The following is a 16,908-nucleotide window of genomic DNA, read 5'->3' as shown; positions in this document are numbered from 1 at the left end:
AAACAATAGGTTCCTTCTATGGCTGGATAACATATGGATAGATCCTAATGGCATGGCCTATGTTTTGTTTACTGCTCCTGCAGGAAAAGTTGTTGGCGCTGTCAGAGTTCTGCTTGGTCCAGAATGCTGCTACTATTCATCAGTAAATCAAAGTATAGTTTGCTGCATAATTCAAATGTAATCAAATCCACTTTTGGTGGGAATTACAAAATTCGTCTAGAGTCTCTTTTCAGAGCGAGATGGGTGGCACATAAATTTAATAAATAAATAAAATGCACTACATTAGAGACTGGATTGCTGTGGTTCAGCTGTTTAGGAGCCATGGCTTTTGCCTCAAATAACTTATTAGTGCACATCCAATTATAGTTAAACAGCTTAATGAAGCATTGCATAAAGGAAACATCTGTGACAGGTAAATAAGTGGCAAAGCTTACCTGATTCAAAAAAACCCAGCAAAAGGAATCACACCAGAAAACAACAGGCCAATAACGCGCTTGTCTACAATGTTTAAATTGTACGTACACTAGGGGTGTCAAACTCGCGTCTTCATGTGATGTATTGCAATTTTTTCCCTTTTTGCTAAAGTGGGCATTTGTGAGTTTGACAGTCCTGTTGTACACTGTTTAAATAGTTGTATTATGTATAGGCATAATAATGAACAACATCCAATATTATTTAGAAAAAATAGATTCCTTCCAGAAGAACAGAAGGAAATAAAAGGAAAAGCAGAGGTACAAAAGACTGACTTCTGATAAAATGGTTTTGAAGAACTGGATAAGGTAAAAAACTAATTTACATATAGTCTGAATGGATTATTACTGTTGGACAACATGCCAAATCCAGTCTAAATATTTGGCTGACTGCACAGTCAATTATAACTTAGGATAAATCAAGATAACATACAAAATAATTCACTGTTGAATTCTGCCAACTTCTACAGAAATCAGTGAGATTCTATCACTCCTTGCATACATATAACACACACAGAAAATTCTTCAGTATGAAATATAACCCCAACTCAACCATCAGTTTTCACATGTAGCTGGATATATGGAGGTTTTCACATGTAGCTGTGCTGGATATATGGTGGTATGCATGCCACAAACATCATCATCATCAACAACTGAATCCTAGCCTGCTTACCATGGACTTCTAGATTTAGGAAATCCAGACTATATGCACCCAGTAAAATGTTGGCTTGCCGCTGCAGGGATTTGCCAAATGGATGGTTGCCTTCTGATATCACGTAGTAGAAAACACAACCAGCTGAAAAAATATCCACTGTGTGGGTCTACAAGAGAACCATTAAAAAAATTACTATACAGCATCTTTAACAAGATTATAAGCCACTGAGCAGTTTTGGGGAGTTGGACAGCCTTAAAAATCCATTGATTGATTGATTGAATGAATGAATGTTGTCCATTTTAAAGAAAGATAAATTTCTAAGATATAAGAAATATGAGAATTTCAACAGGATTATTCATAGTACCTTCCTAAAATTCTAAAGATTATTTATAAATATAATTTACAGAACTTGTGAATATAGAGGTTGTATTGCACAAGGTAAATCTTAGTTTAGCTGAATACATAATAAGTAATAAAAATGTTAAATCTATATTAATTTCAAAGTAATATGTGATATTCTTGTGTTGGCAGTACATGTTGTTTGACACAAGGGGGATTTCTTGAATGCTTTAATTTTTATTCCTTTTTCCTAAACTACTTTTCTAAGTGTGCTCCCTTATTTTTTGTTCAAACACATCTAAAACATTCTCTTTCCTCAGCATTAAAACACATACATTATTTCTCATTGTGCAACTCTAGATATGATACAACTCTACACAAAGGAAATAAATAGATTTAGTTTAAATCAAATCAAACCATAGTATGGTGCCCTCTTAAATTGAAAGATTTATCTAATAATGTTAACAGCTATTCATCCTTGAATGCTGTATTAGGGATGAGAATAGTTGCCTTTATTAATTTACTCTAAAATTGAAATCTTTGGAACCTAAGTGGGTTTTGAAAGACTCTGAACTTTGAAAAAAGACAAGAGAAGAAGCTGGAACTGTAAAATACTATTTAAAAAATTCAGCATTTACAAATACTGTTATTCTCCACTGTTTACAGCATTTTATAAAACCCAAAGCAACATCAGATTGCTGACGACTTGACTCTCCCAGCTGACCAAGGAGAGATTGGAAACGTTCCTTCCTTGCCCCTTTTCTGTGTTCTTTGTTCCAAAAGGAATTTCTGACTGAACTCCAAAATCCACACTTATCTAAAGAGAGCTAGGCCAGTCTAGGACCTTATTAAAGATTGACTTTATCCTAAGGAGGGATCAGATCTCTCTTTCTTGTTAGGAAGGAAAACTGTCCCAGAGGTGAATCCTTTCAAATTTCTGCAGGATATTACCCACCCTGCTCCTCACCACCTTCATGCGAGAGGAAGGAAAAAGAGGCCGTCACATAAATATGTGCCTTAATTCAAATCACCGTTCAAGGAAACCTCAGCAAAAAAAGATTCAAAGCAAACGAGCAAAATGCTTGTGACTTACCGGATTCTCTTTGCAGTCCTCGCTCAGTATCTCCGGAGCAATCCAACCTTCGGTGCCTGGGACTCCAGACCGGCGGCTAAAACTGTGCCTGCCGACTGCAAGCTTCTTGCAGAGGCCAAAGTCGGAAATCATGGCTTTTACCTTGCCATGGGCATTCGGCATAGAGATGAGGATGTTGTGGGGCTTCAGGTCTCTGTGGACTGAAAGGAAGGCATGAGGAAGACCCCGAATGAGAAAAGAGCCAACTTACTGCTTCAGGATGCTGACCTCATCTCAAAATCCAGACTGATTATAGACTTGGCTTATTCCCATACTGCTTATTTATGACATCATCTGTCATCATCAAACCGCTGTGGTACCACCATAAGAGCCCCAAGTATAGGTTTTATAATGTTATGATGATGGATGGGGATACTACACAACAGCTTCTTTGTAACACTCACACACACGCACCCACCCACAAACAGAGCCATTATTATAATGATATCAAGTCACTGGTGCAGAAATGATCTTATTTTAATAACATGCATCTTTCCCATTTTTCCTCTTAGAGAAGAAAGTCAACCCTATAATTCATGGATTATGCAGCTCACTAAAAGAGATGTTTAGCATCCCCTCATTATATATCTAATTCCTACATTTTTATCCCGCCTTTGTTACGTTGACTTCTCATCTTCTCACCAACTTCCAGCCAAATGTATTATGTTGCTATTACATAAAACAGTAGCTCTGGCCTTCATTTGTTTACTTTCCATCTCACAACCCCAGAAGCTTCCTCAATTTCCTGAAAAAATATTATCTTATCACCCCAAACTAAGCCTCTAATTCTTCCCTTAAAAAAGGCAGCGAGAGAGCTGCTCATTAAAATAAAAAGGCTTCTTACCTATATTGAGAGAGTGAAGATAAGCCATGCCAGACATGGTCTGCTGTAAGAGGGTGATTGGCTGCAAGCCGTGATGACCAAAGTCCTTCTGTTCCACATACTAAAATTACACATACAAAAAATCAGAACGAGATTAACGTTGCAATGCTCTGTAGTCTCTCTGGAAAGCAGACCAAGCAGCAATTTGTTTCTAGGTAAACATGCATGTCACTGGGGCGTGTAACTTGTGTAGGAGAGTCCCAAAGGTGCTTTTCCAAAAGGCAATTGGACTTTCTTGTTTTTTTCCTTGAAAACATTTCATTTCTCATCCACAAACCTTCTTCATTTCTGACTGAACTGAACTATTCAGTCAGAACTGAAAAAGCTTCTAGGATGAGAAGGAAGAGAGGTTTTTTTTCAAGGAAAAAACAAAGAAAATCCAATTGCTTTTTGGAAGAGCACCTTTGGGACAGTCATGCCCTGGATGGTTAAGAATTTCCATCGACTTCTGTAGGAGAGGTAACCAAATGACTACCTGGTATTTGGGACTACAATTCCCATGAAGTGTGTAACCCAGAAAGTAGCAGTAGAATTGGGAAATGAATGGTGCAAACTGGTTGGGGCTTGATCTGAAATGTTTGGGTGCGAAAAACTGAGTTACAGAGCCTTGTAATTGGAAGGAGGCAAAACCAGAGGAAAAAAGATTCTCTTGTGGAGCTGTAAATTCAGGGATTCCACCAGGGAACAGCAGATTGGACATAGAGAGATGCCCAAAGGGAGACAGGAGAGGAGAAGCAGGAGAAGATCAGCCTGGAGGCACTGGGCAAAGGGAAGAAGAGGGAGCCTAAGGAGACAAGGGACCTAGGAGTCTTTAAGGGAAGACTTTAAAGGAAGAGATACAAAGTTTACTCGAGAGCAAGAGTGGTAAGAGGCAGCCACAAAGCTTTCAAATTACAGGACAGCCAGAAAGATTCCGGGTGAATGAGATGCAAAGGGGAAAAAGCCCAAAACTGTATCTGCTATCTATAGATACCACAGGAAGAGACAGATTTTTTTTGGGGGGTGGGCAATGGGATTTGTTTTGATTGGCACACTCAGACAACGTCCCAAAGGTGCTTTTTCAAACGGCAACTGGACTTTCTTTGTTTTTCCTTGAAGATGTTTCACTTCTCATCCAAGAAGCTTCTTCACTTCTGGAGCTTCTTGGATGAGAAGCAAAACGTCTTTAAGGAAATAACACAAAAAAGTCCAATTGCTTCTTGAGAAAGCACGTTTGGGACAACCATGACCTGGATGACTGAGAATCTCCACAGTCATTCAGCCAATGAGGAATAAGGGGCTGGCGAGTTTCACCAGCAGTCTGGGTTTAAACCTGAAAGCTAAGGGGAGGGTCAAGATGTTTTTATGTGGTGGATTTTAATGACATAAACTGCCTGTTGTGAGTTGGTCAGCCATATAAATCTGTTCAATAATGATGATAATGATAATAATGATAATAATGATAATAATGATAATAATGATAATAATATAATAATAATAATAATAATAATAATAATAATAATAATAATAATAATATCATCATCACACAAAAGATATATAATTCAGGTTTACCTCCTGTAAGGTGGCAGCACAGAGTTCCAGAGCAATGTACTGGAACTGGCGGTCCCTCTCTGTGCAAAAATAGCGGATTACATGAGGGTGTTCATCAGATTCACGCAGCAGCTGGACCTCCCGGTCAGCAAAGCTGAAACATTCGGGGAGAATTCTCTTCACAGCAACATCTCTGTTGTCAAACGTGCCCCTGTGGATATTCCAATATACAAAGGGGCAATGATTTAGCATTCACCCATGCAGACATTTAGAGAATACGGTGTTAAGAAGCTTACAACAGTATTTCAAAATATTTTTAATCCGGTTTAGAAAGAATATCCTAGGCTGTGGATACATTTATGGGAGCGGGGGACACTCTTTTGGCAGATCGAATCCCACCAGGTTCAAGGCTGACTCAGCCTTCCATCCTTCCGAGGTGGGTAAAATGAGGACCCAGATTGTTGGGGGCAACCATCTGACTCTGTAAACTGCTTTGAGGGGGCTGTAAAGCACTATAAAGCGGTATATAAGTCTAAGTGCTATTGCTATTGCAAAGAGAGTAGCATATTTTTCTAACCTGAAAACAAACAGTGACATGGGTAGCAGACAGGTACACTGTGCAAAGTTCCTAGTATAAAGTCACAGTTTAAAACGTTTTCTTGGTCTCTGGAAGAACCTTTCTGCTCAGGAAATATGATGGGAAAGGCAGCAAAAAAAACTGTCAGGGCTACAATAAATGGACAGTGATGCCACCTGAGTCCCTCCTAAGATTGAATAAACAGGAAAGGCAGATTGCATCATCCACATACAATTTCACAGCATGCCCCAAAAGCACAGACGATCAGAGCAACTGGGTGCATTTAGTAGCATTTTTCAAGTACCTGAAGGGGCATCATGAAAAAAAGATCAGGACCTGTGTGCCATCATTCATTTCAGAATGTACAAAGTTACAGGAAGGCAGATTCTGACTGAACAGTAGGAAAAGCAGCTGGACTGTGGAATTAGTAACCCAGGAAAGGATGGTGGACAGGATTTGTTCAGGTGGAGGTTACTCAGCCACACTTTAATTTAAGTTCTTAAACTGAGCCACATTTGATGGCCTAAAGCAGGGGTCCCCAATCCCAGGCCATGGACCAGCAGTGGTCCCCAGCCCGCTAGGAACTAGGCCTCACTGCAAGTGAAGCCCCATTTGCGCAGCATATAAAACCAGCCCAATCCACCCCCCAATCCCTTGAAAAAACTGCCCTCCACAGAACTGGTCCCTGGTGCCCAAAAGGTTGGGGGCCACTGGCCTAAAGGGTTCTGTTCTTACAATTAGTAAAAAGGCAGATCAACGCGGTATGAAGGAAAATTTAAGAAAGGCTGGTCTCTCTCAACAATATACAGGTGGCCCTTGACTTACAACAATGGAGCCTGGAATTTTGTTACTAGTCATTGCAGTTGTAAGTCAAGGTATTATGTGAGCAGACTTGATTTTACTACTGTTTTTACGATGTTCCTAAGCGAATCACCATGGTTATTAAGTGAAATATGTGGTTCTTAAGTTAATGTGATTGTGAATCCAGCATATTGGCACTGTTGGAAAATGGCAAAAGCCATAGCAAATTGTGATCACATGATTGCAGAACGCTGCGATTGATCATAAATGGGAATTGGCTGCCAAACATGCAAAATGCAATCATGTGACTGCAGAGGAGGGAAGTTGTAACTTTGAGGGCGGGTGATAAGTAACTTCTCTTAAAATCTGTCATAACTTTAAACAGGAATTAAATGACCACTCATAAGTTGAGGACTACCTGTACAGAGCTGCAAGGACATCCACCTGGTTATAATTTATAACAAATGCATCGATGAAACACTAGATTACGAAATATTTCCTGAAAATATGTCTTTTGCTTTACCTATAAACAATTGTCCCCTCGGCTCCATGTCCAAGGACATCCTTCGGATTGAATGAAATCTTTCCAACCACAATGATGCCTGCATTCCCATCTGAAAAGCCATGAAAGAAACAGGAAGAAAAAGAACCACACATTACATTTTTCAGTAGCTATTTAAAGTATCAATTCCAAGAGTCAAGATAAAGGGATTAAAAGGAATTAAGAAGTTTCTTCTGAGGCAGTCAAGACTTCAGAGGTAACAATGGCAGTTCAAATATACCAAAGAAAACAAATGCTATAGTAGTATCAATAAGGTGCAGGGGCAGCTCATGGACCTAAGATTTTGTTAACTTGCAATGTATAACGTAACTTCCCTAACCTGATTGAGGGATGGATTTCAGTTCTCGTGATGATGAATGCTAATAATTATAGGGACTGAAATCCAATCTAGAAAAGATCCAGATAAAAAAAGGTTGCTGATGAATCAACTTTCCAGCCCTTCACTTGAAGATAGCAGATCTTGAAATGTTCCTATAAGGATGAGAAACACTGTACGGTGGAGGACCTGCACTAGATAAAGACTTTTTGCACACATTAGTTTAGTGGACAATTGTATGAGGTTTTCATCTAGTGTTTAAAAATCAGATTACATCACATTAATACAAACCTGAACTTAAAAAATATCACAGATACCTGAACTCAAACAATATCACAGATCAACTCTGACCTATTAGGTCTGATGGGAAATATAATGAATCCTAAACCCACTGAGAAAAAAAATAGTCATGTTCTAGCACCTCCTTCAGGTTCAGTGGAAAGGCAGCTTCCAACATCAGAGGCAGAGAGGTTGGAGTAACCAGAGTGGTTTGATGTCTTTGGTGACATAGTTGGTGAGCTGGTGGCTGAGCCATCTTGCCTGACACAAGGACCCTCCAGAAGTGCCTCAGGAGGAAAGTCTATGGGAGGTTTGAAAGGCTGTTGCTTCAACAATTGCAGCTTCTCTTCAATCTGTTTCTGGAATTGCTGGTGCTGGCGTTGTTGCTGATGGTGCATGCTCTTAAAAGAATTAAAAAACAATAATCTTAAGCAACAGGAATGAGCTTAAAATGATCTCATAAAGCCCTCTCTTTCCTTATGCTTTCAATTTCATACATAGTTAATTCTGGGAACTATAATACGAAGAGATATTGGTCTGAGGAAAGCTTCTGAAAAGACCCAAAAATATCACATTCACTGAGACAGAGGGTTAACTTTATCACTGTTGGCTTTAATTTTCACACCACAATGCCCAATTGCACGGAAGTCTGATTTCATGTGTTTTCAGTGATGTAGAAAATTCTTGGCAAATGCAAAATAGAGTTTCTGTATTGCAAGATTATTTATTTCACTTTTCACTTAGAAAGCAGAAATTGGATGACCTGGGAAGTCTAAAGGGTTTCTTGTAAAAAAACCGGAACATGTCTATACCTCCTTATCCATGCCCAACCATTCACTATTGTTTAATCTTAGATTAGAATAGAATAACAGAGTTGGAAGGGACCTTGGAGATCTTCTAGTCCAACCCTCTGCCTAGGCAGGAAACCCTACACCACTTCAGACAAATGCTCATCCAACATCTTTTTAAAAACTTCCAGGGTTGAAGCATTCACAGCTTCTGGAGGAAAGTCGTTCCTCTATTATTAAGACATCCCTGGTTCAAGAGTTCATAGAATATTTTTCGAGCATGGCTATTGCTTTAAAATGATGGCTACACACACACACACACACACACACACACATACCATGGGGTAGGTAATGACAAAGGCTACCCAGCCAACGAGCAGGAAAGTGCTCAAGAGAACGGTGGCAAAGTCCTTCAGGATGGAATCAACCGGAGCCTCTGGTCGGGTTGTAGTTTGGCTGGTTGTCTCGGCAGCATTCTCTGGAACAGGGTCCGGCAAATTCTTCCCAGGACTGCCAGCCATATTAATTGCCTGAGAAGCAAGAACTGCATCAATTTGAATGATCCCCTCTCTGGTACGACAGCTTAGGTTTGTTTCTTGAGCAATTAAGAGAAAATAATGCAAAGATTCAATTTTCAGCTTTGCTATGAGAGTGTGAAAACTGGACCCAGCAAAAATATACCAAGTTTTCAAAGATCAGGTTTAATGTTGACAGTTTCACGACATTTCAGATTTATGAAAATTATTATTTTTTAATTCTAAATTCAATGTAGAAAGTAACCAACTCTTCCCAGTTGATCTGTTTCTTCTGTCTACTTTGAAAGGTTGTTGCTGTTGTTAGTCGCAAAGTCATGTCCAACCCATCACGACCCCATGGACAACGTTCCTCCAGGCCTTCCCATCCTCTACCACCCCCCGGAGTCCATTTAAGCTCACACCTACTGCTTCGGTGACTCCATCCAGCCACCTCATTCTCTGTCGTCCCCTTCTTCTTTTGCCCGCAATCGCTCCCAGCATTAGGCTCTTCCCCAGTGAGTCCTTTCTTTCAAAGGTAGGCTACCAGTATTTCTCAATCAATTTTTCATTTCTCAATCAACAATATCAAGAGTGGATACTCCACTCTTGCCTAGGGCCCTCACTGAACTCTTATTCAGAGCTCAGGCATGCTTAACTTATCTTCTGCAGGGCTCCTAACCTTTGAATATATAACTGGGGTCCTTACCATGTTACACAAGAAGCCCACCCATACCCTCGGTCTCCTGTTTTTTCTGCAAGACCTATAAAACCATTGATTCCGGTGAAAAGAGCTGCAAACTCTTCCTGTGCATCTCCTAGCGAATGAAATGCAACAATTCCATTTTGAATGAAGTATTGTTGTGTACAAAGAAAATATAATTGGGAATTAGTTCTTCAATGGCAAGGTAATGGCCAAACCATTTGAGGTAATCTGAGGAATGATTTTAGTCATAAGGTCATCAACAGGGCCTATTAACACATTTTTAAATGGGGAATGCATCATCCTAGAATCGATTGTTATATTACATATGACATATTAAAATGCATGTCCAAAAAACCCACCACTGTTCACATCTTCTTTTAAGCAGGTTAATTTGAATAGTTAGGGTTTCTAACTGATCTCTAAATAGGATTTTTCATTCTAGTTCTTCATTGCTGATTTTACATAGTTTTGTGGAATACTGGAGATATTAATATTCATTTGATATTTGTGTTTATTTTTATTTTGCAAGTAAGCTAATTTGAAAAGGCTGCTTGGCCTTTAAGAATGACATAAGCTCCTGAAAAAGAAATATATGAATAATATATTTGCTTGCTTGTACTGGTAATGTTTGATGGTTGAATCTATTTATTTTACGCACGTGGAATATTCTCTACTAAATTTGTTAACTGGGTTTTTAAAAAAACAACAACAAACAAACCTCTTCAAAAGCTTTTTTGTCTGAATCTGCTGGGATCACATTTTCCTGACGTTTCGGCAAGTTGCTTGGAAATTTCTCCAGGATCCTGGTTGAGGCGGATAATGGGGTCTCATGGTGCCCTTCAAATAGGAACATGGTTTCTGTTATTCCCAAAGGGGGAAAAATGTCCACGAAACATGTTTCACACAGTACAATTAATACAAGAAAACAAGGAACAGTCCCAGTTAGATGACCAAAGATTAATTTAACTCAGAATTCAATTTCCAATAGTGACCAATTTCTTGGAATATTGCAAACAAGACAAGAAGCCAATAACTGTCCTTCACTATTATTTGTTCCCAAGATTGGTTGTGTCTGAGGTGCCACTCAGCTATCATAGTAGCAGTCACTCAATAAGGTTGCCTTCTAAGACTAGAATCCACATGGCTTCAGAAGTTGGTTTTCATCCCTTCCCTAGAACTCTTCCTTATTGGCTAGGCTGGCTGAGAATGTCTGGAGTTGTAGTTCCGCAAATATCCAGAGCCAAAATTTCTTTACACCAGTCTAAGAGTTTACCCAATCCCACTTAAAAGAGAAAACATTGCAGAATAACAGAGTTGGAAGGGACATTGGAGGACTTCTAGTCCAAGCCCCTGCTCAGGCAGGAAACCTTATATTATTTCAGACAAATGGTTGTCCAATCTCTTCTTAAAAACTTCCTGTGTTGGAGCATTTACAACTTCTGGAGGCAAGTTGTTCCACTGATTAATTGTTCTATCTGTCAGGAAATTTCTCCTTAGTTCTAGGTTGCTTCTCTCCTTGATTAGTTTCCACCCATTGCTTCTTGTCCTGCCTTCAGGTGCTTTGGAGAGTAGCTTGACTCCCTCTTCTATATGGCATCATCTGAGATATTGGAACACTGCTATCATGTCACCCCTAGTCCTTCTTTTCACTAGATTAGAGAAACCCAATTCCTGCAACCAGTTTTGAATTCTACTGAATTCTATTCAAAACTATTCTGTGGAATAGTTGCACATTGTACCCTTTTACACAGGATCTGAAAAGAATCACATTGCTAGTTCATTAAAGCTTTGGTTCTGGGTTTCAACTTAATGATAGCAAATGAACTCAACAAGTCAGGAGCTCAAGATGTAACTTTGGAGCATGCTTTTTGTACTTCATAATAATCTTATTATACTTAAAATGATTTTTCCCCTTCCTGATATATATTTTGCAAAAGGACAGAAACATAGAAAACTTTAAAACTTTAAATTAAACCAATTATAATATGGTAGCAATTGACTGGCTTCTATGAAACTGCTTTTTTATGCATTATTGTTAGTATATTCATAGAAAAGAGAATTTTATTACTTTTCCATCTCTTGTTTATTAAAAATCCGCCAAAAAGGAAATGGAAATACAGTTGGGTTTACTTGGACAGAATGCTTCAAGAATGTAATACTTATTTTAATTTTCCATTTTGTTCACCAGAGGGCAGTATAATGTAGAAAAAGCCTTTCCGGTACCTATTAAAAGCCAGTGGTTCCTCAGATAATGGAGTCCTTTCTTTGACTTAAATCCAGGCTGAAACCTAAGATCAGTACTTGGGGTGATCACACATTCTTCAATGGTGACTCCTTGTATTTTTGGGCCTTCTATCAATGGAATGGGACTTCCCCGGGGCTGGAGAGAGAGAGAGGGGAACGACGAAAAAAATGTGGAATCTTTAGCTACAGGAATGGAACATTTAATACTTTACAAACGTAACACAAAATAAATGTTTTCATGCAGTTAAACATTTCACATTTAGGCACAGCTCTGTAGAATTCACATAGCTTTTCTATTGTTTTTTATTCAATCTGGGGACAGGCAGCTTATGCTTTTCAGAAATTTGGAACTGTAATTCACACAAGCCATTGCTGCCAGTCACACTGGCAGAGATCCTTAAACATGGGAGTTTAAAACATGTGGTAGCTTACGTTGGACTTAAGAAATACAAGTATTTGTTTCTTTAATTAAACTAAATAAAGGAAAATAAACAGAATTCATTAAATATACTGGATGTACATCCAAACTCTGGTGGAATAGACAAAGAAGCGGGAAAGCTGATTTGTGGATTACATCAGCTCTGCACACATACCATAATAGCCACTCCTTCGTGTACCATCGATGGTGAAGCGTATAAGCCGGTAGAGTATTTCCCTACATAAAGTGTTGGCCTAGAGGAAGAACATTGGGAATCAGGAAGAAAAAGTTAATAGTGCCATGCCTATATTATCCAGCACACCCAACAGGTACAGTGCCCAAGGCTTATACAAATGTTTTACATTAAGGAAGATTGTGAAAATAGGGAAAAGAATTGAGGTAAACTTTGCCTTGCAATTGCCCTTGGAAATAAACAAAATGGACCCTTGGACATAACTTATTCTTATGGGTTCTCAAATAAAAAAAAGAGACTGATTGAAGAATACCGTACAGGCTGTCCTTGACGTATGACCACAGTTGGAACCAGAATTTCCATTGCTATGCAAGGCAGGGGTTAAATGCATTGTGCCTGATTTTGCGACCTTGCTTGTAACGGTTGTTAACTGAATCACGGCAGTTAAGCAAATCATGGGGTCATTAAGCGAATCTGGCTTCCCCCATTGACTTTGCTTGTTGGAAAGCCGGCTGGGAATGGTTGTAAATGGTGATCACATGATCCTGAGATGCTACAACCACTGCAGGTACATGCTGAGCACTCAAATTTTGATCATGTGGCCAGGGAGATGCTGCAACCGTCATAAGTGGGAGTCACTTTTTTTTTACTGCCACTGAAAATTTGAACAGTTGCTAAATGAACGGTCATAAGTCAAGGACCTCCTGTATAGGTCCAGGGATTACACTGATAGCCCTAAGATGATTATTGCAGAAAGGCCCTACGAAGATCAGCGTGCCAAGGAATTACCAAGGCCCTAATGGAGACTTGAACAATATACACTCTCTCCTCTCCTTTCCTTCTTCTGCTCTCTATCTTCAGTTGTATATTATTCTCCGTAAATATTGCTCTCAACATATTTATGCTTATTAGGCCAGTATGCATTAATAAAAAAGGACAGCTGAGAAAAAAAAGGCAAGTTTTAAATATGGGGCTTTTTACCCTGTTTCTGGGTAACACCTGGCAGTATCCACCTTTGTGTGAAAAGTATTAGAACCTTTTCTGAGTGCCACAAAAGGGTGGTAACAATTTTTTTTGGTATGGATTAACTATTGGCACAGCCTGGTTTTTCCTTGCACTTATGCCTGTCTCTCTCTCTCTCTCACACACACACAAACACATATGGCTCACTGCATTAGGATTACTGATGTAGTGAACAACACCCCAGCCATGATCCTTAATGGCTGTCCTCAAACTATGTCCTAGACCCAGAGAGACATTCAGGCCTCAGGCAAAACAGCCCCTATCTAACCTTTTGTCTAAATGTCTACCGTCTGCAGGATTTTATTAAAACTGTGTAGGAGATATCTTTGCAACAGAAAGCAAACCTTGGATGTCTATTTGCATCTTTTGTGGCTCCTGTGAAGCAGCTTATTTTTGCTCTTGTTTTGGGGTTGGCGTAAACGTTGCCTGCGGAGATTCTCATGAGGAAATGTTAATAATGGCCCCAGAAGAGGTATCTGGAGCCTAGGATATTTGAATTCTTTTCAATGAAAAGTGCTCTTCACCCATGAAAATAGGCTGTCGGCAAGGGCAGTTGAGCCCAATATTTCTGTTGTTAAGTGAAACAACTGTTAAGTGAGCTTTGCTCTGTTTTATGACCTTTCTTGCCACAGTTGTTAAGTGAATCACTGCCATTGTTAAGTTAATAACATGGCTGTTTTAATGAATCTGGCTTCCCAATTGACGTTGCTTGTCAGAGGTCACAAAATGTGATCACATGACCCTGCCACCATCATAAGTACATGCCAGTTGCCAAGCATCTCAATTTTCATCATGTGACCATGCTGTAATGGTTTGAAGGGTGAAAAACAGTCATAACGTAGTGCCCTTGTAACTTGAATGGCCACTAAATAAACTGACTACCTGTAATGGGAGACTGTACTTGAATCCCATACTAAATCAGATTGATTACTGAATCCCTGCAAGAGAATGCCTGAGCTGATTTGATAATACTAAATGAACTATTTTTGACAAACAATCAAAGAGCCCATGATTCGGGGAAGGGTGGGGAAGCTCTCATACTCACATTAGTTTGCTTTTTGCCTCAGTTTCTTTGGGAAATGGATATTTCCATTTAGTGATGCGCCCAACTTCACCAGACATGAACGTCAAGTAGCGCAGGGTTTCTACTCCCACATTGGTGTGCATTACTTTCCACAAGCCTTCCCGCTGCCAGATGTAAAAAGCTACAACAGGGGATCCGTAATTCTGGATCCACAAGACATCCCCGGACTCACTGTCCACAGTAACCACTAGTCCGTCTCCATTAGATGCAAAGTGAGACATTTCTGGAATGGGCACAGATAAAAAAAATGACACAATTAGACAAAAAAACAAGCAGTCTTATTACTTCAGCCTGCAAGGTAGGATTAATATTCTTACTATATTGGGCGTCTTCGTCAGGCAATGTTGCTGCATAATTGAAGTAAGTGGCATTCCAGCGGAGTTCCTTACTCTTGGTATCATACATGGTGATGGTATACTCTGTTGAAAGGAAAACAACGTTTTGTGAAGGATTAAAAAAACAACAACAATGGCATCGAGTCTCTTTCTACTAGCGTACAGAGCAAAAGTGCACCGTGGAACGCTGGGAAATTCTTACCAGCCTCTGATTGGGTGTTATGGGGAAAAAAAGATTTGACTCTAATCCAGCAGAACTCTCACAATCTTTATGAAAACAGATATTACTAAGCAGTTTTCTCATTTGACAAAGCCTCAGCATATTTCACTAAATATCAGTGAGCAGCACTGTCTCATTTTGAGTGGCAGGCTAATCTGATATCTCGGTATAAGGCCCTCATATTTATAAAGTAACCCTATCTATGAGTATGAAATAAGTAGGAGTAAAAGTATGAGCAGGACTGAAGAAATGCTGTTTCCTTTTCCTCCACGGGCGATCTAAGACACATATGCCTGTCTGTGCATATGTGTCACACAAACACACAGACAGACAGACAAACAGTTCCACTAATTAAATGAAGGGAAGCTAACTCTGGAGCTGACATGGATTACTTGTGGAAACCTATGAGAATCCTGAAGAATGGCAAGCCTCATTTTAGCTTTTTCAACACTGACACAAAGGACCTCAGTAGCTTACAAGGTTAGAACGCTGGGCTGACAATTGGTAGGCTCATGTTTGAGACCTGTTGCTGCCACGGGATGAGGTGAGCTCCAGTCATATGCTCCAGCTTCTGCCAACCCAGTGGTTCGAAAGTGAGAAACCATGAGTAGCTAAATGGGTACCACTTCGGTGGGCACTGGGGACCTGAAAGCTATCCCCCAGACAACTGTGATGTCACAAATCCTTTCATCACAAAAATACTTCTGACACGGAAGTATAACACTGACACAAAGCCATCTCAGAAGCTGGGGTGCAAGAATGTTCACTCTGATCTCTGAGAAATCAGGACGGGTGCCTTCCTAAGGACTCCAGGATGGCAGGAAGACTTCAGTATAAGCACCTCCCTTTTCCAATGGCTTGGCTTTCAAAACTTTCTTACCTGTTCGACCAAGATACAGCAGTGAGGTAGATGGGCACAAGCTTTCAGCAAATGAAGAGGTTAATGTCTGCTGTTTTTCTCCTGTTGCAAGGTCTACTACATACCAGCTGTCCTGCTTCTTCCCTAATAGTAAACATCAACACGAGTACAATTAACTTTGAAGGGAAGTAGTGCAGTTAGTCCTTGATTTAAGACCATTTGTTTAGTGAGCATTCAAAATTATGGTGGGTGCTGAAGAAATTACTTATGACCAGCGTTCCTATATTCAGGTAATAAGAATAATAATTCTTGGCAACTGGTATGTATTTATGGTGGTTGCAGTTTCCTGAGGTCAAATGATTTCCATTAGTGACCTTCCTAGCCAACTTCCAATTAGCAAAGTCAATAGGGAAAGTTGGATTCACTTAACGACTCTGTGACTCACGTGACAACAGTGGCGATTCACTTAATAACCCTGGCAAAAAAGCTCCTAAATAGAAATTTAATAAATAAATAAAAAATGAGCATGACTCCGATGGAAGTTCCAATCTAAAGTGTGGTTGTAAATTGATGACTATCTGTATTTTCAGAATCAGTTTCCTGCCTACTAGCCACTAAGATATATGCTTTACCATCTGGGTCTTCTATGAACATGAAAACAAAGGAAGCTCACGCGATTGGCAAAAATCCAGCCAAGGAATTAACTCCTGAAGATTAAATAAAATTCAGGTAATCCCAAAACAAACAAAAAAACCAAAGTCAAACAAGCAAAGAATAACCCTACACAATTGCCATGTGGAGACAGTACTTGGTAGTCTGTCAAACAAAATATTATACTCGGCACACAGGGGATTTCTAAATAAACTTCAGTGCATAAAAATGACAAAGTAATCTTTGGTTTGTTGCGTAAACTAGATTTAAGCATGAGAAAATATCCGAGGGCCTTAATGGAAAGAAACTCCCATTGCAAGTATTCTGGAGG

The 16,908-nt window shown here is 39.5% G+C and overlaps 1 protein-coding gene across 1 annotated transcript in view; it reads right to left on the bottom strand.

The window, feature by feature from the left end:
- ERN1 (endoplasmic reticulum to nucleus signaling 1) overlaps positions 1–16,908 on the bottom strand; it is a 71,473-nt gene that overhangs the window by 5,366 nt on the left and 49,199 nt on the right. Inside the window, exons 6-18 of the mRNA XM_026711102.2 lie at positions 15,948–16,070; positions 14,830–14,931; positions 14,474–14,735; positions 12,388–12,466; positions 11,774–11,930; positions 10,269–10,387; positions 8,671–8,862; positions 7,687–7,945; positions 6,911–7,001; positions 5,031–5,220; positions 3,441–3,540; positions 2,558–2,757; positions 1,144–1,291 (exon numbers count right to left, since the gene is read on the bottom strand). Of these exons, the coding sequence (XP_026566887.1) occupies positions 1,144–1,291; positions 2,558–2,757; positions 3,441–3,540; positions 5,031–5,220; positions 6,911–7,001; positions 7,687–7,945; positions 8,671–8,862; positions 10,269–10,387; positions 11,774–11,930; positions 12,388–12,466; positions 14,474–14,735; positions 14,830–14,931; positions 15,948–16,070 (2,022 nt within the window). The remainder of the gene's footprint in view (positions 1–1,143; positions 1,292–2,557; positions 2,758–3,440; positions 3,541–5,030; positions 5,221–6,910; positions 7,002–7,686; positions 7,946–8,670; positions 8,863–10,268; positions 10,388–11,773; positions 11,931–12,387; positions 12,467–14,473; positions 14,736–14,829; positions 14,932–15,947; positions 16,071–16,908) is intronic.

The sequence above is a fragment of the Pseudonaja textilis genome, chromosome 2 (genome assembly GCF_049901715.1).
Source record: "Pseudonaja textilis isolate UNSWEBS1 chromosome 2, rPseTex1.2, whole genome shotgun sequence".
In the NCBI taxonomy this organism is placed as follows: domain Eukaryota; kingdom Metazoa; phylum Chordata; class Lepidosauria; order Squamata; family Elapidae; genus Pseudonaja; species Pseudonaja textilis.
Note: the sequence above shows the minus strand (reverse complement) of the source record. Positions and strands in the feature narration are given on the sequence as shown.